The sequence below is a fragment of the Anopheles coluzzii genome, chromosome 2 (assembly GCF_943734685.1).
Source record: "Anopheles coluzzii chromosome 2, AcolN3, whole genome shotgun sequence".
Classification (NCBI taxonomy): Eukaryota; Metazoa; Arthropoda; class Insecta; order Diptera; family Culicidae; genus Anopheles; species Anopheles coluzzii.
This window is the reverse complement of record NC_064670.1, coordinates 107206667-107227301: the sequence shown is the minus strand read 5'-3', so window position 1 is coordinate 107227301 and position 20635 is coordinate 107206667. Positions and strand designations below refer to the sequence as shown.

Here is a 20635-nt window from a genome sequence, read left to right as displayed (position 1 = left end):
ACCGTGACCGTGTGTATTAGTACATTGTTTGCCACCCTTTACGGTCATCCCCCTATCATCCGGCCTTTGCGACGGTGACGGCGGCGTCGTGGCGTAAGTATCGCGCACACACTCTTTCAGCCAGTCGCTCGCGAGCTGTCGTTGCGCGAACATTCGAACAAGTCCGCGCCACAACCAGGGCAAGAAGATCCGTTCTTCGGTGTGTGCTGCACTAACCGAGAAAGGTACGTCTGGTGTGTGTGCGTGTGTGTGTATTGTGTCCTTCAAGGTGCAAAAAGAGGACTGTAAGGACTAGAAGAGATCGTGTTGGAGTTTGCTTCAGAAGTGTGCCCAGCCTACTGGAATGATCTCAGCATAAGCACAGTGTGAGACGATCGGCTATTTTTTTCGCGAATGATCTCAGCGTGCGTAACCGTTTGCGATGTGCGCTTATACAGCTCTGTGCGGTGTACGAACCGAGAGATAAATGGCCTACGATGATGATGAGTTTTTGCGCCGACTTTTCACGCGTTATGTAACGGAAAAACGGAACATCGGTAGCGTTGCGAACGAACGATTCGCTAGTCAGAATGTTGCGCGGTGTGAAATTACGGAATGAAACGCCGTACCAGGCGGTGTTGGTGTGCTATGGAGAATCGTAGGGAGCAAAGCTTTGCGCTAACCACACGGAGAGGGCAGGGCCCATGTGACTAGGTTTCTGGCCGCAAAAGAGTTACGCCGCACGAAACGGAACGAATTGGTATTTCTCTTAGCCCGTTTGAGGAATACGATGTGGCATTTTCTTTTGATTTTGTTTTAAAGATACAATTGACAACCGTGTGTACCGGTCGAACTTGATCCCCCACTCCCCCGGTTTAGATAACCCCCCGTGAAAGTGAAGGTTTTTATTCCGTTCGCCGATCATCGTTTGCCCATCTCCAACCGGACCCAAAACACATCCATCCCCCCCGCCTCACACAAGTCGTAGGGATCATCATCTGCCTCTTGCACCTCTAGCCCCATGCCCTACCGGGTTGATCGGTGCTCTCGTTCGTTCGCTATGAAAATCGTTTCAAAAATAGAAATTGTATTTTAGCAGCCTTTAAGCAGCAGCGTTGCCTTTGCCGCAATGGCCCGGTTTGAATTTGCGGAAGAAGGGGGACTATGGGGGGCAACGGGCGGACATTTGGTGACCGCAGATGTTTTGTTTTTAGCGCAAGGTTCAGTGGTTGTTATGCAAAACACTTTTTGCACCAGAGCATATTCGCATTCTTGTTGGAAAACGGTCTGCGGGTTGGGCAGCTTTTTTTAACGTTTGTTTATGATTGTTTTGACCTTAAACATTTATTGCGATCTTATCTAATCGTAGGTTATGCTTACACCGTGCAATAGGCAATCTTCTTCCACCGGGCTCTGACAGTATCGTCAGCAATAATGCCCAGCTGGTCGGGTGGTATAGACTCGTATCAATCAGAGGAACACCCCTTAAGTGCAATTGTTGGAAGCACATTATCAATCCAGATTGAGATAGAGAAAGTCTGGGCTGGCAATTGGGCTGGCCGCGTCTCCGGGCTTCCATGTGACACGTTCTACGTACGCTGATAGCAATTACGACCGTTGATAATAAGCCATGGACAACCCCTTTCTTGTTCGGATTCGGTACTAAAGCGAAAGTCATTTTGTCCGGCTCAATTTCGATTGGTTTCCCCTTTGCCAAATTGGCAGTCAACAAAACAGCCGAGATCACTTCGATCCTGCAAAAGAGCGCAGCACACATTCGCCAAAAGTTTACGGGGACAAGGCCAAAAAAGCCATTCAAAAGACACGCGAGAACCGGTAGTAAGGGAAGATCGTTGGTTCCGTAGGAAGTTAAATTGCGAAAAAAACAACGTCGGAAGGCCACCGCACCCGAAACCGGTTCAAGTTTGCGAATGTCTTGGCTACTCGCGGCGCGATACTTCCCCATGAGTCAATGATCGCGGTTCCCCTCGGGGCGTTTATCGCCTGGAATTTTAGCGCGCTTGGGGAAGTACCAAAAAAATGCTGTAGCCACAGTGGGGGTAGCCATCAATTATTATTTTGCCGAAACAGGTTTTCAAAATGTTTTCCAGTTCAATCCAGATACCCAATTCTCCTTCGCTCGTTCTTAACGATCAGTTTTTCAGCGCAACTCAACTTAATTATGCTGCGCAAAATCGTGCCCGGTGTAGGACCGGTCGCGAGTGCGTATTCTTTTTGGCAGTTTCTGTTTGCACTCTCATTGCTGATACTGCCGAAACATTCCACCGAAGCGAACGTCCCGTCTCTGGTACGTCAAAAAAAAAAAAAGAAAATAAGAAAAAGAACGGCACGAGAAGCGGTGATGATGCGAGTGAATCACGTGCCTCGTGCTGATTAGCGCATATGCGCGAGCGCGCGCACGCTCGTCGCGCCTCCGCAGTGCGCGAGTGACGCATGGTTCCGTGCTCTCCGCGTTGCGTTTTGCGATATACGCACACACACACACACACACACACACATATACCAGCAGGAGTGAGAAACGTGTGTGTGCGTCATCTGACCGGGAGGGACAATGTCGCCGCCGCTGCCGCCGTCTCGCCGGCACATGATGTCATCGAAGGCGGGCTGCTTGGTGGGTAAGGTAGCAGATGTTATGACGAAATTGCACCGGATTTGAGCGTGCTGCTGATTGGTTTCGATTGATACGGACATCCGGCGGGAATGTTTCTGGCTACTGATAATGAATATCTTTTTTTATTGCAGATTTTTTTCTTCCTTTTTTGGGTACAAATTGTCGATTATTTGGTGTTTGGTAACTTCCAGAAAACGGTTGCACTTGAAAAGCAATAATAATGCGCAATACCGAAACACGAACGTGTCCGCCCGGAGAAGAGAACAGTAGCTCAAGGATAGAATCCCGGTCTTAGCGAAATGGCGATAATTATGTAAACCCGATCCGGGTGTAGAAAACAGGCAAACGGTGGTTTGGTTGGTGTCACTTGTGGCCGTTGCGTCGTGACAGCTCTATTTCGTCTCCATTGCCAATTGACGCACGTTTTTAAATGCGTTGTTTTTCCATCGGTCACCTTTTCGTTTCTTATCGTCCGTTGTAGTGATCTTCTTAGCTGAAGCTAAAAATTGTACTTCAAAATTATTTGGGGGAAAGTGAAGCTTCTTGCAATGTGGAATCGGTTAAGAACCTTCGAAATCGTAGATTAGTGACTTCTACTTGAAAACTAGCATTTTACGTCAAACAAGTGCTCGTTTCAAAAAGTAATCGAAGTTTGAATATTTTTAGAAAAGGGTTTAATTATTTCAACGTTGACCAAATTATGAGCACATGAAATATGGAGCATAACCTCACCAGGTCGTTAACAACAGTAGCTCAAACCCGGTACTGTTTGAGCCACCTAGCGACTATAACAATCAATAAATATAGTCCTCTAACACAGCCGGGAGCGGTAGGAACGGGAGTGTCGCCCAGTACTACCGCGGTTCAATGTCAAGGTCGCACACGATAGTCTCGCAAACCGGCACACCACACCCTACAATGCTTCTTCTGTGCCCTGTTTCGTTGCTAGTGATAGCTTGCTCTCCTCCCCTTTCGAGGCGGTTCTTTTTGCGCTACTAACGTCACGCGATAAGTGTACAGTCTCTCTCTCTCTCTCACACACACACCTGTCGACGGGTAAAGACAGAAGGCTATTGACCACCGCCAGCATCAGCACACCATCCACCCACCCATACGCTGCTCTGCTCGGTGGTAGTTGATGTTGTGGATGGTGTATTTATAGCAAAGCGAACGGAAAACCGTGCCCTAGGAGAAGGAAAATGCTCATGTGATGGGAAAAATCGTGCCGAAGTGGCCGAACCGTGTGTTCGTTCGTATTGTGAGGAAAGATGGTTAGCCATGTGTTTATTCGCAGGCATTTTTTGGACCGGATTTGCATAATTGTTATGTAAGCTTTTGTGCAAAGGTGTTGTTCAAATGCACCTAACCTAATGCGATCTTATGCATTGATGGAGAACTATACTACTCATCGAGCACAGTCAAGATGTATTGCTTTTGCAGAAATAAAAACGTTTAAAATGGTAGACAAGTGCGTAGAGATCCAGGTTCGTTTAACAATCAACGAACTTGTTGCAAAGTTGTTTTCCATCCTAAGCCAACGACAGCTCGCGTGCAAATGTCCTGTTGTTTAGTACTTCGAGCTTGTAAATAACTCAGAATAATAGCCTCATAAACAGTGAGCACAGTAATAAGATTGTGATCTGATTTTATGTATGTTTTGTTTGGCACGTGAAACCTTATCATTAAGTTCGTTCGTTCCTTGTAGAATTGCAAAATCTGGGCAAAAATCTATATTTAGCATTTTAAAGTAATGACAAATGCTTTATTTTGCAATCTTAATTGTAATTCGAATAAGTTGCAAGATAGATAACCATTAAGCATTAATTGCAATTACAGCCTTACATCATCAACATGTTCTATCGAGTGCACGATAAGCGCCACTGACCGTGGCCAAGTTTTGTTTTATAACGCACTTTGCAATTGGCAGAAAGAAGCTAATAACCTTCACATTTCTACTTGTGGAGCGTTTAAATTTTAAAATAATGCATTAATCTCATGCTGCTTAAACGATTCTATGAGCCATGAAGAAGGGGGACAATCGAATGTAATCTAGGTGCTTCCCCCTTGTGTAGAAAATGTAAACTGTCGCGAGAATGGACCATTTATTTACGTGCATCTGTGTAAGCGTTTAACTCGGTTAATTTACACTACGATACAGATAAGCGTAATCAAAACCTCATGCCTCGTACGTAGCCCTCGCCGTTTAGTGCGACATTTTGATAAGGGCTTAGTAATTGTCCAGCATTAACCGCAGCAGCGACTTCCTCGCCCGCATCGCATCTTGGTAGCAACTGACAAATGTGTATCTTTTTCACCATCATCCTAGTAGCCCCAGAAAAAATGGGCTTTTCCCACTACATAAGCTATAAGTTTCCGTGTTTTGCACACTTCCATCACCTTTTTTAAAAATTTTAGAGTGTTGTTACTTATCGATCGTTTCGAATTTCCCCCCCTTCAACAGAATCTGATCCAAATCGTCGTCCACCGGCGCACCGTTTCCTCGGGTCACACGGGTCACAGGGAATCCGTCGTTTCATTATTTGGACCTAGTGCCGCTCTCGCTCACTCTACCATCTTCGCCTAGCGGTCGTTGGACAAAACCACCGTCAAAATGCATCGCGCAAGAACGGCTCTCCATATGGTGAACCCGATGGGTCAGCAGAACTTTGGCTCGTTTCTGCTCAAGAAACAAGCCTCCAAGGTAATATTGCAGTTGCATAAATCATTGGAAATCCTCTAAGCAGTGCATTTGTTTAAACTCGCTTTTCTCGCATTTTTTTTGCAGCTGACCACGGAACTGGTTGCCGCCTCGTCCGTAAAGCTGTACAACTCCGCCGCAGCAGAACCATTCCTGAATGGTTCGTCGTCAAACTACATCGACGATATGTACAATGCGTGGCTTCGGGATCCGGCCTCCGTGCATGCGGTAAGGGAGAGCCCGTGGACACTTTGTTTTTGACCTGTATTTAACCTGCCCGGTTTCCCATTTTAGTCCTGGGATGCATATTTCCGCAACAATTCCTACGCAGCACCACCGAGCCTAGCGCCGGTGCCGAAGAATCATGTCCCCGCCGCACAGTATCTCGGCAGCTCGCTGCCAGCCGTGGCCGGCGCTGGCGCCGCCGTCGGTGGACGTATCGACGATAAGCTCATTGATGATCATCTTGCAGTGCAAGCCATCATTCGTAGCTATCAGGTAATTTTCACCCAACGGATTGGCCTCCTCATACTATCGTCCTCCTTCGTCCTCATTCCGATCGCCGAGGATGTTTCATAGTTTTCAGATTATTATCTGAATATTATGGCATCAAATTATCAAAACCCCCGAACCCTCCCTTCTCTCATACACACGTCATGTGTCTTTCCCCAGACCCGTCCAACTGTTTATTTTGTTCCCATTTTTTTCCCCGCGGCCAGTTAAAACCCTTCCAATAATAGTATTCTTTTAGTATTCCTTCAGACGACGGCGGTTATTCGCATAACCTGAACGCCCGATACCTCGTTATCTATTTGTGTTCCTTTTGATTTGGGCTAATTTATAGCAGAGCTTACTTTCCAGCCTTTGGAAGGCTTGATTTGGTTGTTTTTTTCTGTTTCGTATAATCATAGCGTCGAAATAACTTTTATATCATTTCAAACTGATTGATTGTTGTTTAGTTGGAACATTTTATGCGTCTCCATTAATTGGTATATCTCTCAGTTGAACCGTCTTGCATGACTGTGTGGACGTCTAGTTTTTTTCTGTCGAACTACTTTAATGATAGGCAAAGATAGTAAAAATCAGCAGTAGTTAAGGATGCAAAACTCGGAGGATTGCTTGTCCAGTTTCGATAAGATGATTTCGGCGCATTATTAAATTACATTACATAGCAAAAGCGTTTACAAAACATAACAACACACTACAGTGAATGCTACAGTTCCGCACTGCCCCCTACCATTTGGGAGTAAAAAAAGCACATAAAGTTGGCGGGAATCGTAACCAACGTCATCCTCCTCCTCTGCCTGTAGTATTTGGTGTAACCGTTGCAATCTTGCCTATCGCCTGGCACGTAGGACAATGACACCCCAACATGTATCTTGCCATTACCTAAACTACCAACAACAAAAACAAACGAACATCAAACCAAACGCATTAACATTATTCTATATTTAATCATCCCAACAAAAAAAATTACTTCATTGAAACCTACTTACCCCGTACCGCCTGCAGTCCCGTGGGCATCTGGTTGCGGACATTGATCCGCTGGGCATTCTCAATGCCGAAATCAACCCGGAGCGAGCGAATCTGCGTGCGAATGAAAAAGTTACCCGCAGTTATATGAACTTCGGTAAATGAACAACGCCTTACTTACTTTTCTGCCTATTTTACCTACCTACCTGCTCTTCTAATACTTACTCCTATAGTACATATATACATATATAAAGCTTCGCCTTCTAATACATTCAACTTGCATTCTTAGCGTTTAAGCGTCTGATTGAGATTCGGATGATGATGTTACCAGAGAGGAAAGCATTTTTAGTAGTTATTCTAAATTAAGGTGCAATTATGCTGCATCGATGTGGAAAAAGATGCCGTAGTGTTATAGCATTTAAACGGGGTCACGAATTAACAACTTATAATAATAGAGAGTTAAGAAGAAATCAAAACTTTAGAAAATCAACGTTTATATGGGTATCAAATACTACTAACAACCAGCTATGTTTTTTTTTTGTTCGAGTGGTGTGTTTTGTTTGTTTGTATAGTTTTGTGAGTGTATTACAACAATCTACATGGGAATTATTTTACTCTAGGACATAATATAACTTAGAATTGGTGATGTTTGAGATAATCTAACAAAATTGATTTTTAAAATCCCTCTAACAAAATCTAAAGCGAAAAGACAAGAGCTCTAGCAGCTTCCCTTGCGTCCTAGCTAAATAATTCTCTGTGTAGATTTCAGTTCAATTATTTTTTACGTTTGTTGCTGCTGTGTTATGTGCTCTTTGTGCTGTTTCGTTTGTCCCTTGTGATTGTATGTACGTGTGCCGTGTTTCCTGTTAATTGTTTTGTTTATTTTGACCCGCTTCTACCCTGCAAATAGTGTTGTGCTCTATTATCCTCTCGTGTGTAAAACATTCCCCTCTCCTTCCCTCCGTGATAGTATTCTTCCTTCCAACAGCCTATGGATGAAATCGTCCCAACCGGGGGGGAGGAACAAACATTGTCTTCAATTATCGCCTACACTTTTCAAATGAAAATACTTGTTTTTTCCCCTTCAATAATAATCTTTTTTTAGCACTGAAGCAAATATGACTGATTTTTGCCAATTTTTTCTTCATTCCATTCCTTTTCTCTTTCTCTCTTTCTCTCTCTTTTCTAAATGTGCGCGATCTTTTTATGCCGTGTGTGTGTGTGCGCTCAATATTGTGTGTAACACAATGAACCGGATGATTTCACGCTCTAAACATTTCCACAAATTCAATTCGTATCCTTCGTGTGTTTGATTATAACTATCTTACAAAACTTGCTCACGCAAACACACCTCTTAACACCAACGCTCTCCCCTACGATTTTTATAACATTACCCGTACTTCGTAAATATTACGTACCACCCCACCACCACCACCAAATATCTGCGCACACTGCAACGTTTGTGTGTGATTTTTTGTACAAATCGATCGATCCACGGAATTGTCGCACCTAAACCTTAACTTCGTGGGCATATTATTTACACATTGGTGTGTGTGTGTGTGTGTGCGTTTCTCTATTGTATTGTGGTTCGGGCTGTGTGCGTGTGTAATGTAATCATGTATAGATCAGAGGGCATAATGTGGCCCGTCTTGACCCGCTCGGCATCAATAGTGCAGACCTGGACGATAAAACTCCACCGGAGTTGCTGTACTCGTCCTACCGTTTCGGTGAGTATCGATCGCGGCTCGACAAAGGGGGAACAACGTGTGTTGTGTATTGTGTAAAATGTGTGTAGAAGCCCGTAAGCCACCAAGATGCCACCACTACCACCTACCTACCTACCTACCAACTATTCTCTCACTGTCTCTGCTACTTCTCACGCGTTTTAGGGCGTAAATACATTCTATCTCACCTATCAACAGCCACCATTTACCCATCATTACACATCTTAATTTTCAAATTGGTCGGATTTTGTTTTTCCTCATTTACCGTTGATCTAATGCTAGTGATCTTCTACATCACAAGGAAACCATTAGATTCATGTTCATATTACTACTCCTATCATCCTATCAAATGATGTAGTTGATGATCGTTTTTTTTCAGTTTGAAAAGTGCATTTTTCACAACAACTCATGCTCTCTCTCCCCCATCGCAAGTATGATCACACGTATCGATTCTTCCACGCATTTCCTTTAGTTTGAGGCCAGACGCATGTGTGCGGCGCCTTTGCTTGTGCTGTGAGTCCTGCTCTAGTGTAAATTCAATCAAAACCTTTCTTACGGGTGCGTCGGATTATATTTTGTTTCTGATTCTGTTTCCTTTTTCTTCTTTGAAATGCGTTTTCTTTCTCTCTTCCTCTCTCTCTCTCCCTTTTTCTCACACCACCACAACACCAAACTCATAATTCTTGCGTTGTTTTCCGTTTGAGCATTTGTTTGTGCACTTTTCATTTACTCGAATCGCATAGTACACCAACGGATCTTGGAGTGTGTAAGCAATGAAGATCGGCAGCTGCTGCTGGGGATGAGTAAGGAAGAAACCACCGAAAACGCACAGTAGTAGTTGGAGAGTGCGGCTGACTGTGTGACTCTAGACCATTTGTTTGAAAATCAATTTTACATAATGCGCAAACACGCTATGCAAGCACGCACTGTGTGGAGAATCGTTTTACTCTTTTGTTTCTCTTTTCAAATGATCTATTTGGCTCGATTTTTTCCTTGTTTTGTTTTGTTTCTTTGTATGCTTTGTTTCCTTTCCTGACTTTATTTTCTTTTTGTAAAACAAGCACCCGCTTTCTTTGTATATTTGCTTCTATAAACAACAACTAACAAAATAATCTAACAACGCTGCTACTACACTTTACTCTACGAAGTACACAAAACTACGCTCGTGTGTTGGTAGAATACTTACTCAACTTGTATGATATGCACTTGGATTTTGCTCATTTCCTTGGTCTCCTTTCTTTTCTCTACTCTTTCTCTATCGAACTTTCCGTTTTATGCACCGCTTGGGAATGTAAGAATGTTTGTTTCTATTTTTCAACTCACCGTATTGTTGGTAATCGTTTGGCACACGATGCAAGGTTTTTTCTTGATGAATGCCTTCTTAATAAAAAAAAACTAAATCCATTCACAGAAATTAGAACCGCCACTTCCTCATGGTAATCACCCACTCTCTTTTTTTACATTTTTTTTGCATTACGCCAATGTATTGATTTTTCTAAACTTTTATCAGTTTTCATCTCGCAAACAATCAGGGCGCTAAAAAGTTGTTATCCGAATTTCAATCCTCTCTTACTATAATGTATTTTCTTTTCTGTAACAATTTAAAGCGATGAGTTGTAAGTTAAAGTTTTGCAAATGAACGGACATACAAAAACATACAGGAATATGTACCACAGTGTGTATTGGTTAACACAAGGTTCTTGCAATATTTTAATTATACTCATCATAAAAGTAGAATAGCAAACGCAAGAAAAAAGATTACAAAATAAAAAGCTCAAACAGACCGGAAATCGCAACAAAATATGAAAATGTTCTATTTAATTATTTCGATTTTCTTCGCCTCTGAGATGTTGCGTTGTTCGGTCTGTTTGCATAATTGGTGTGTGGTATTCGTGTGACAGTTGATAGAATAGCTACGAACCAAATATGAACGATTGTCTAACATGTGCCATTTTTGTTTACTTCAATAATTCACGCCATCCACGCGCTTTCGGCTGGCGCATTTCTACCAAACAGAGGAAGCCGACATGGAGCGCGTCTTCAAGCTGCCGAGCACGACGTTCATCGGTGGCAAGGAAAAGTTCCTGCCGCTGCGCGAAATTCTCGGCCGGCTGGAGAAGGCGTACTGCAACAAAATCGGCGTCGAGTTCATGTTCATCAACTCGCTCGAGCAGTGCAACTGGATCCGCGAGCGCTTCGAAACGCCCAACATCATGACGTACACGAATGAGGAGAAGCGTCTCATCCTGGCCCGTCTGACGCGTGCGACCGGGTTCGAGGCGTTCCTGGCGAAGAAGTTCTCGTCCGAGAAGCGGTTCGGGCTGGAGGGCTGCGAGATCATGATTCCCGCGATGAAGGAGGTGATCGACGTGTCGACCCGGCTGGGCGTCGAGTCGATCATCATGGGCATGCCGCATCGTGGCCGCCTGAACGTGCTGGCCAACGTGTGCCGCAAGCCGCTGCACCAGATCTTTACGCAGTTCGCTGGTCTGGAGGCGGCCGATGATGTAAGTGGCGAATGGATGGCAAAGCTGCTCTTTGGTACAATGTATTGATTATGTTATCCCATTTTTCAAACCTTTACCAGGGCTCCGGTGATGTGAAGTACCATCTCGGCACGTACATCGAGCGTCTGAACCGTGTGACGAACAAGAACATTCGGCTGGCGGTCGTCGCCAACCCGTCCCATCTGGAGGCGGTCGATCCGGTGGTGCAGGGCAAGACGCGGGCGGAGCAGTTCTACCGCGGCGACGGTGAGGGCAAGAAGGTGATGTCGATCCTGCTGCACGGTGATGCTGCGTTCTGCGGCCAGGGTGTGGTGTTCGAGACGATGCACTTGTCCGACCTGCCCGACTACACCACGCACGGTACGATCCACATCGTGGTGAACAACCAGATCGGCTTCACGACCGATCCGCGCCACTCGCGCTCGTCGCCGTACTGTACGGATGTGGCGCGCGTCGTCAATGCGCCCATCTTCCACGTGAACGGTGACGATCCGGAGGCGGTGATGCACGTGTGCAAGGTGGCGGCCGAATGGCGTGCCACCTTCCACAAGGACGTGATCATCGACATCGTGAGCTACCGGCGCAACGGACACAACGAGATCGACGAGCCGATGTTCACGCAGCCGCTGATGTACAAGAAGATCCGCGGCACCAAGCCGGCGCTGGACATCTACGCCAACCAGCTGATCACCGAGGGTGTCGTGACGGCCGAGGAGGTGAAGAGCGTGAAGGACAAGTACGAGAAGATCTGCGAGGAGGCGTTCGAGCAGGCCAAGATCGAAACGCACATCAAGTACAAGGATTGGATCGATTCGCCGTGGTCGGGCTTCTTCGAGGGTAAGGACCCGCTGAAGGTGGCCCCGACCGGCGTGATCGAGGAGACGCTGGTGCACATTGGCAACCGGTTCTCGTCGCCACCGCCGAACGCGGCCGAGTTCGTCATCCACAAGGGTTTGCTGCGTGTGCTGGCCGCCCGCAAGGAGATGCTGGAGAACAAGACGATCGACTGGGCGCTGGCGGAAGCGATGGCGTTCGGCTCGCTGCTGAAGGAGGGCATCCACGTGCGCCTGTCCGGCCAGGACGTGGAGCGTGGCACCTTCTCGCACCGGCACCACGTGCTGCACCATCAGACGGTGGACAAGGCGACGTACCGGCCGCTGTGCCACCTGTACCCGGACCAGGCACCGTACACCGTCTGCAACAGCTCGCTGTCCGAGTTCGGTGTGCTCGGATTCGAGCTCGGCTACTCGATGACCAACCCGAACGCGCTCGTCTGCTGGGAGGCGCAGTTCGGCGACTTCAACAACACCGCGCAGTGCATTATCGACCAGTTCGTGTCGTCCGGCCAGGCGAAATGGGTGCGCCAGAGCGGTCTGGTGATGCTGCTGCCCCACGGCATGGAGGGCATGGGCCCGGAGCATTCGTCGGCCCGCGTCGAGCGGTTCCTGCAGATGTGCTCGGACGATCCCGACTACTTCCCGCCCGAGTCGGAGGAGTTTGCCATCCGGCAGCTGCACGACATCAACTGGATCGTGGCGAACTGCTCCACCCCCGGCAACTACTTCCATCTGCTGCGGCGCCAGATTGCGCTGCCGTTCCGCAAGCCGCTGATCGTGCTGACGCCCAAGTCGCTGCTGCGTCATCCGGAGTGCAGGAGCAACTTCAGCGAGATGACCGATGGAACTGAGTTCAAGCGGTAAGCTTGTTATTCTATTGAATTGGAGCGAATTGTGAACAGAATGGTGGATCTCATCGATGAACTCCTCTCTATATTGCAGATTGATTCCGGATGCACTGACCGCCGAAAACCCGAACCAGGTGAAGCGTGTCATCTTCTGTACCGGCCGTGTGTACTACGACCTGCTGAAGGCGCGCCGTGACCGCAAGCTGGATCACGACATTGCTATCAGCCGCATTGAACAGGTTCATATCTGCAGTCCTGTTTTCTTTTCTTCAGAATTATTGTTTGTAACAAAGGTTATCGTTTTGCCGATTACAGATTTCGCCCTTCCCGTACGATCTGGTGAAGGCCGAGTGCGCCAAATACCCGAACGCTGAGCTGGTCTGGGCCCAGGAGGAACACAAGAACCAGGGCTGCTGGACGTACGTGCAGCCGCGCTTCGACACCGCGATCAACTCGACCCGTGATTTCAGGTAAGCATTCTACTGCGATGTGTGCGAATCGTGTCCCATTTCGTTTTGTGTTCGTTGTTCCATCCGGTTCCGTTCATCCACACACACAAACACATATACAAAACAAATCCTCCTTCAGTTCGGAATTGGCAGTTGAAAAAACGTCTGCTCTGGTTGTTTTTGACGAAATCAAGACAACATTATTCGTTGTTATGCGACTAAAGCTAGTTTTTTTATGTTGATTTTGTATCATCTCCGTATATATCCTTCCCCCGATTTGGTATGGTTATAGACCGTTTCCGATTACATTGGAGCGCCATTTATCCTGGTACCTTTTATCCGGTTATCCGTTTATCCGTGCTGTTGAGAAATGACAGGTGACCTTGCGTTCTGAGGGGAGGATATTTGAAAAAACGGTTATCGGAGCACATTGTCATAACAAAAAACATTTTAATTCATAGCAAATTTCAAATATTCTCATTGGAAAAAACATAAAGTTATTAAAAATTTGCTAATTTGTATCAAAAAATAAGATCAATTTCAAACAAAAATCAAGATTTACTGCTTAAATATATTCTTTGACTCATTATCCGTGTTATTCGCATATCCGGGCATGGTCAAGTCCCGATGAGCCCGGATGAACGGCGCTCCACTGTATTTCAAATCGAAAATACTTACACTATACAGACACCATGCACACAACACCAATCCTCCCCATCGTCATACCGTTGTCTCCACACACGCTCATTCAATATTTTAAATGTTTAGCCAAATACAAAACACACGTATCGAAAACCTTCCTACTTGAACATAGGTAAAAGGCATATCGTTTCCTTCTGCGCTGCAACCCACCTAGTACCTGAACCTGTGCTGTGCCACTGTTTTTCCCCCTTTCTTGTTTTTTTACTATCTTCTCTACTCACCTTTTACCACCAACTGTATTTCTTTAGATAGAAGCGCGCACCTCACCAATAATCCTTACTATCTATCTCTCTATCTGCACACCTTTCACACCGGTTTTGCTCTGTTGCGGTGCTCTCTTTTCTACAACTTTTTTCACTTTACAACTTTCTACTACTTTCACCTGGATTTTCCTACATATACCTTTTCTTCACCTCTAATTTACCCTTTTTTTTCTCTCTCGCTCTATCTCTCTGGTATGCTAGTAGAGTAATGCATATATAAATATTTGTAGACGGTATCTCCGTATGTGTAGTACAACAATTGGCTTTGCAAAGGGAGCGGCGTATGTAAAATGAATGAATGTCTCTTCTCATTCGGATCGTAAATTAGTGGCGCTCGGGTTGTGGGAATATGCAAAATTGAGTGACACGGATGCACTGATATGGACTCGGATAAGTAGAGGGAGGAGAAAGGAACTCGGTTCCGAGCTAATTGTGTTGGGCCGCCATGTAAAAATCTCCCTAAATTAAGCTCTCGGTGATGGGTTTTATCGATAAGTCAAAATTAGCCGCAAAATTTATCCCGCTTCCCCCCACTTGTAGCGCTAAGACGTAAGGCCGTGTAAATCTTGTGGCACTCCGATCCCTTTAGTCCACACATTCTCTGCAACAACAACTTCCACTCAATTGTTTCTCACTGCTAATTTCCCTTGAATTTAAGCTAACGCGTAGCGAGTTTTAGATTATGTTTCCCTTTATGTGTTGCTAGTAGTTAACAGTTGTCTTTTCTTTGTTTTGATTAGTTTTTTTTTAGTTCATGTGTATGTTGTTTTATTACGTTTGATTTATGTTTATGTTTGGTTTTGAAAAGCAGTGATAATTTCGTTTTCTTTCTTGTGTTTTATCAGTTTCTTACCCCGTTCGTTTGAGGTAGCGTAATGCCAGTACTGTTCCACTTTGTGATAAGTTACATATTTTTTAATTTACTTAATTATTTCGCGCCTTAATTCATCACGACGTAGAACTTATTTTGAATTCGCTTTCGTACTACAATCACTTAAATTTAGCACGCGAAAGCAAATGATATCTTTTTAATTTCTTCGCCCCCCACACCTCATTACATTTAGTTAAAAAAAAAACCCTCACTTTACGATTTAAAACCAATTTGCGACCTCTAAACACACAAACACACCAAAAGCAAAGAATATGCAAACCGACCAACACGAGGCCCTCCTCTCCTCCCTCTCGTTCTTCATTTTGCAGCGTCGTGGGCGACGAAGGAGCAAATGAGGGTTACAAAGATGTGTTTGAAGCATACAAACCTAAAGACCGGCCGTCGACCGCTGGCAGCGATACGCGACAGGACCCGCCGCCCGCCGGGGCATCAGTGCATTCGCCGCCCAGTGCCACTGCTAGCAATAGTAGTAGTAGTAGTACCTCCGCCGACGGAACAGTCCCGCCTAAAACAGAACGCTCCTCTTGGTTTAGTCGTTTGTTCGGGTTTGGCGGCTCGCCAGCAGTCCAAACACCAACACCACCACACTCACAGTCGTCCCCCCAGAATACCCCACCATCCCCCATGCACCACACGACCACCACCACCAACCCTTCCTCCACTAACGATAGCCGTAGCGAAAGTGCCAATACTACTCATAACCACAACCCTCCTCCTCATGCCCGTATTGACAGCGCGCAAGAAGAAAAGCTTGTGCAGCAGAAAACCAGCCAAGGATTCAATATCCCGCAGGGTACCTTTAACTCTCCGACGAGCGGTTCCGCGGCCAGCAAGGGTCGCAAAGTGCGAATCTCATCGCGACCACTTAGGTGAGGGGCCTCAAAATCCAAACCAACCAAACCAAACCAACAACCCTAAAAAAAAAACCTCATACACAAACCCTAGCTTTTTCTCTCTCTAGCTTCTACTACTATAGAATATTTTTATAGTAATTCGCTAAGTACACGCGGTAGTCGCCGATGGCTTGTGTGATAGAGGCTGGCGGCTACAACGGTTGTTGCATTGCTTGCTTTTTACTCTCTTGCCGTGTGAACACGTTGCGCGCAGTAGCTTTGAACATTGGCCAGTCAACGCATTTGCATCGCAGTCAACAGTTTTGGGCACTTTGCTTTTGTTACGCTTTCGTTTTGTTGTTTGTTTGGTCATTGATTTATTGTTATCTATTTTTGTTTTGTTTCTTAGCATCTTTTTCTGTTTCATATTTATTATGTAATTGATGTAATATTTTTGGAAATTACTTTTTTTTTATTCTTTAAACCCAAAACAATTGACTGATGCTTCTGTTTGTTGTTATCGTATTGTTTGCGCGTTGTTAGCACATGTACTGTTTGTGTATTGGCTTGTACTTGTTTTTCTTTATTTTAAAAAAATCTTATCTTTAGTTTTTGTGTTCACTAAAGATTGATTGGCTCTTCACATTTTTTTTACAAATTTGCACTTTTTTAATTTGTTTATTCTCTCTTTTTTCAATTGTGTACTATGTTGTTATTCATTCTTTCTTTTTATTTGTTCTTGTCTTCTTTATCGTTATCTATTTTTGTTTATTTATACATTTATTTATTTATTTATATTTATGTATGTTTACATCATGTGCATTACGATTTAAAATTTAACTGGTTGTATGCTTTTCAATAATCGTTTTGTTTCATTAACTAATTTACTGTCATTTATGTTGGCTTGTTTCAAAATGACAATGTTTATTTAGATGTTAGAAAACTTACATACGAAGTACTAATATTGGAGCATAGTATTGTTCTTTATTAAACTAATTATCGAATGCCTTTGCATTTCGTGCAACAATTGGCTTTTAAGTGTGTGCATAGTAGTTAGCTCAACCCCTACCTTCTGTTGGCTTTCTGTATGGCTTGGGTCACCTCAACACGTTTGTCAACACGTTAAAATTTATCGTTTTAATGTTGTATCTATTGCATCGAAACAAACATTTCTTCTGTTACATACTCTCTCCCTATCAATTACACCACAGTGTATTATACTATCATCTCATATTGTTCAGTTTCAGTATCGTTTATTCATCCTACTACAACACCACAGTTATTGTACGATCTGTTTTTTTTTTTCAGTACACATTTTTTGTAACCCCTTATCATATTTCCTACATACTTTTTTGTTTGTATCGTATATTATTAACCCAACCACAACTGATTTGAAAAAAAACGATGCATTGTTGCTAAATTGTGCTACCTAGAAAATTAAAGCCCTCAACTATATCCTCTCACCAGACCTCTCTCAACCCCAACACGAACGATAAACATTTACTGATGATTACCTTTTATTCTATTTTCGACTATTTTTATCTACGACTACCTGCTGCTCCCGCTGCTACTACCCTACTGCTACTCGACATTCCACACCCAGCTATGTTGGACGTCCGTGTGGTGCATCTACTGCAACGGGCTCGAAGGCCCAACACTTGAAGGAATTGAAAAATCTGCTGGACGACGCGATGGCCTTGTAAATTACACGTTCGTGCTGTAAACGCGGGGAAGAAGGACGGGGTTGTTTACTGTTTACTGCTGGTACCGGATGGAGCATCCTCTGGAGCAAAAACCACCACCACGCACCACACCCCAACGGACGACTAACGCCGGCCGGAACCCGCCGCCAGAACGTGGACCTTTTTAATGTTGTTCCCTCCCCTTGGTTTGATCATCAACCCCATTTTTGATCAATAACGATAACGAATGGTACACACACACAGGGATCATCTAGCTCGATCGGCAGCAACGTTATGCGTGTGTGTGTGTAGCGCGCTGGACTCTCCTATACATATATTATTACGATATTACGAAGTGAAACACACACACAGGATAATACACCCTTCGACATCCTAACGAGAGGCGGCAGCAGCAGTAATTGGCGACACATGCGCGCGCGCCCCCTTTTATTGCTTACGCTCGGTTATTTATGAAGTTTTCGCTAGTTTTTAGTAGTTCTATTTAAACACGAAGGCAGGTAGTGTGTAGGGATTCGCGAAAGTGAAAGTGAACACAAAACCAGTAGAGAAATACATTTAAATCCATTATTACACGCTCGCTCTGCAAGGTGAATAAAAGCTGCGTGTCCAGTAGGAGGATTTTTTGTTCTTTTGCTTCTTGCGTAACACATAGCCCTATCAACACTACTACTAGTACTACTACTACTACTACTGCTACCCTACACCCCTAATTGTAATAGTTTTCTCTAGGAAGAAACAAAAGGAAAATCAAAAATGTAAAGCTCATCTCTGAAAAGAGGATAGTAATTTACCTTCAATACATAGAGACACTCACGGGCTAGAGAATACACATACGCGCGCATATGAGTATATAGATACATTTATTTTAATTAATTAGGAAACAAAAGAACGAATTAGAGAGAGACAGGGGAGTGATGCTGCCTAATGGAAAGCAGCATGTGTGTGTGTCCTATTTGATTGCTTTTTGTTTGTTTTCAAAAAAGGATAAAAAGAAAGCGGCAAGCAATTTAAGAGAGCAACACACAAAATATTTATTTATATACATTCATATGTTTTTTCCCGCCCCGCCCTCGTTTCGCTGTAGCAGGAATGACTTTCGCAGGAATCTAGTAAAACGGAAAATAATAATAGAAATAACAGTGAAATAGGTGGGCGCGCTCTAGTTTCACTTTTATTTTGTTTGTTGGGTGGTAGGATAGGATTGAGCCACGTGACACACGAGTTCTCGTCTCACGAGTGTGTTTGTGTGTTTGTTGAAAGAGGGAATTACACAGTCGATACAGTGAAGTAACGAGCAGTCTGTTGCGCGTCAATAAATTGCACACAGATGAAGTGAAAAGGGTTTCTTTATTTTGGTTTGGCTTGTTTTTATGTTGCACTTTCTTCTGATCGTTTTCGTTGATGCTTTATCGGTAGTGTATCGTTTTCATTTATGTTTTATAGTTTTTTTTATAGAATGCGTTACTAGAGCAACACACAACAAGCATCATTTAAATGTTTAATATCGACCTTCAAAGGCAGTTAGAAAAATAGTGCAAATACTCAGCCACAATGCGTCAACGACTTCAATCTAAACATGATGTGTTGAAGGGTGGGCAGCATTGCAGCTTTATAAACAACACCGGATAGATATATACAGGGGTTTTCAAGGAGTTCTCATAGCTGTGGTATACTTTATTGATTCCTTCTTACGTGAAATGAACATAATGTAATTGGAATTGGACTCTATAGCACCCTTGTTGGACACATTCAATAGGAATTTCCAAAGAGCCTGTCCAAAAAGGATGCCATAGAGTCCAATTTCCATCATATGAAATTCACTTCCAATAGGAATGAGTCAAGGAAGTATCCCACAACTTTGACAACCCTTGGAAATCCGGTAATGGGATGGACAGACTTTTATCATGATGAAATCAATTTGTGCTTTCGTTTTTAAAAAAAAGACAAAGACACACTTCTGACCTGTGCCGTGTGTACATCGTTGAGAAACGAATAACAAACACATTAGGACGCAAGGCGCATTAACAGAGGCGCATACTCTCACTACTTAAATGATAGAAATATGATACACGTGAAAATGTGAAAATGTTACAAAAGAGTTCTTACAACCTGGTCTACTCGATCCCGTTTTATTCCTTATACCGTGCTGTTCTCTTAATGAAGCTCACGACACGTGCTCCCTCTTTTGCCTGTTGCTGCGTGCCATAGGAAACTCGCGTGCAAGGGCAAAAACTCAGTGTTTAATCGCGATTTAAGCTCTCTTATGCACACACACGAAAACAAACCAATATATAAATATTCACACGCACAAAGTGCTTTAAGTGGCTGTAAATACACTTGTTGTTTAGGGAGAGCGAGAAAGGGCGCTGCGCTCTACCATTACTGATCAAAGGCAAACACTTTCCCGTATCAACGGAACGTGGTTGGTGTGTCTGCGCATTAAGCATGTTAATGGTTCGAGCAATTGGAGCAAATGTAAGGATATATTTTGGAAGCACTTTTTAGCACTCTAACCCGCGCACACAAAACGCGCATCCCCTAGCACCCGGTTCTTGGCACTGATACTTAAGTGAAACTAATCTGTAACTCTAATGAAACGATACATGGATGATACAACAACACATATGATAATTCGGAGGAGGCTCTTAACGCAGCTGAGCTGAGCGGAGTGATGTGGATTTAAAAAAAATAAAGCGACCACTAGTAGTCGATACAGTTACAAAATATTACTAAATTAGAGAAAATGGACCACAATAAGCGAGTGCATGCGGAATACTTTTTTTCTGTAATGGATGACATGTAATTAACATTGCTTTGCTTTGTTTCCACGTGCCCTGTTTTCAGTTACGTTGGTCGTGCGGTGTCCGCCTCCACTGCCACCGGGACGAAAGCGACCAACATACGCGAGTTCGATGTGCTCCTGAAGGATGCGATGAGCATCGGAAAGCCGCCCCGACGGATGCCCCCGACGAATGGTGGCGGTTCGCTGCTGCCGGGCCGAAGCAGTTCGAATGAAAAGCGAGAAACGAGAAAAATCAAGCGCGTCGGGTTTGCTTCGTTTCTGTTTTAGTGTGAAATGCGTTGCTGCCGGCTGTT

The 20635-nt window shown here is 44.3% G+C and overlaps 2 protein-coding genes across 5 annotated transcripts in view; one reads left to right on the top strand and one right to left on the bottom strand.

Moving 5' to 3' along the window:
• Window positions 1-20635, bottom strand: part of LOC120949789 (RNA-binding protein 8A) — a 300811-nt gene that overhangs the window by 279261 nt on the left and 915 nt on the right. The window lies entirely within an intron of this gene.
• On the top strand, window positions 101-20624 carry LOC120949786 (2-oxoglutarate dehydrogenase complex component E1). Of its 4 annotated transcripts, XM_049608042.1 has the most exons (12): window positions 101-224; window positions 5073-5312; window positions 5397-5537; window positions 5604-5807; window positions 8407-8509; window positions 9250-9309; window positions 10523-11013; window positions 11094-12709; window positions 12792-12936; window positions 13013-13167; window positions 15738-15872; window positions 17440-18871. In XM_049608042.1, the coding sequence occupies exons 2-12, from the start codon at window positions 5223-5225 to the stop codon at window positions 17537-17539; spliced, it is 3240 nt and encodes a 1079-aa protein (XP_049463999.1). In that variant the 5' UTR covers window positions 101-224; window positions 5073-5222; the 3' UTR covers window positions 17540-18871. The 4 variants fall into 4 exon arrangements, with proteins under 4 accessions (XP_049463999.1, XP_049464000.1, XP_049464001.1 ...); XM_049608043.1 differs by lacking the exons at window positions 15738-15872; window positions 17440-18871 and adding an exon at window positions 20384-20624; XM_049608044.1 differs by lacking the exon at window positions 15738-15872.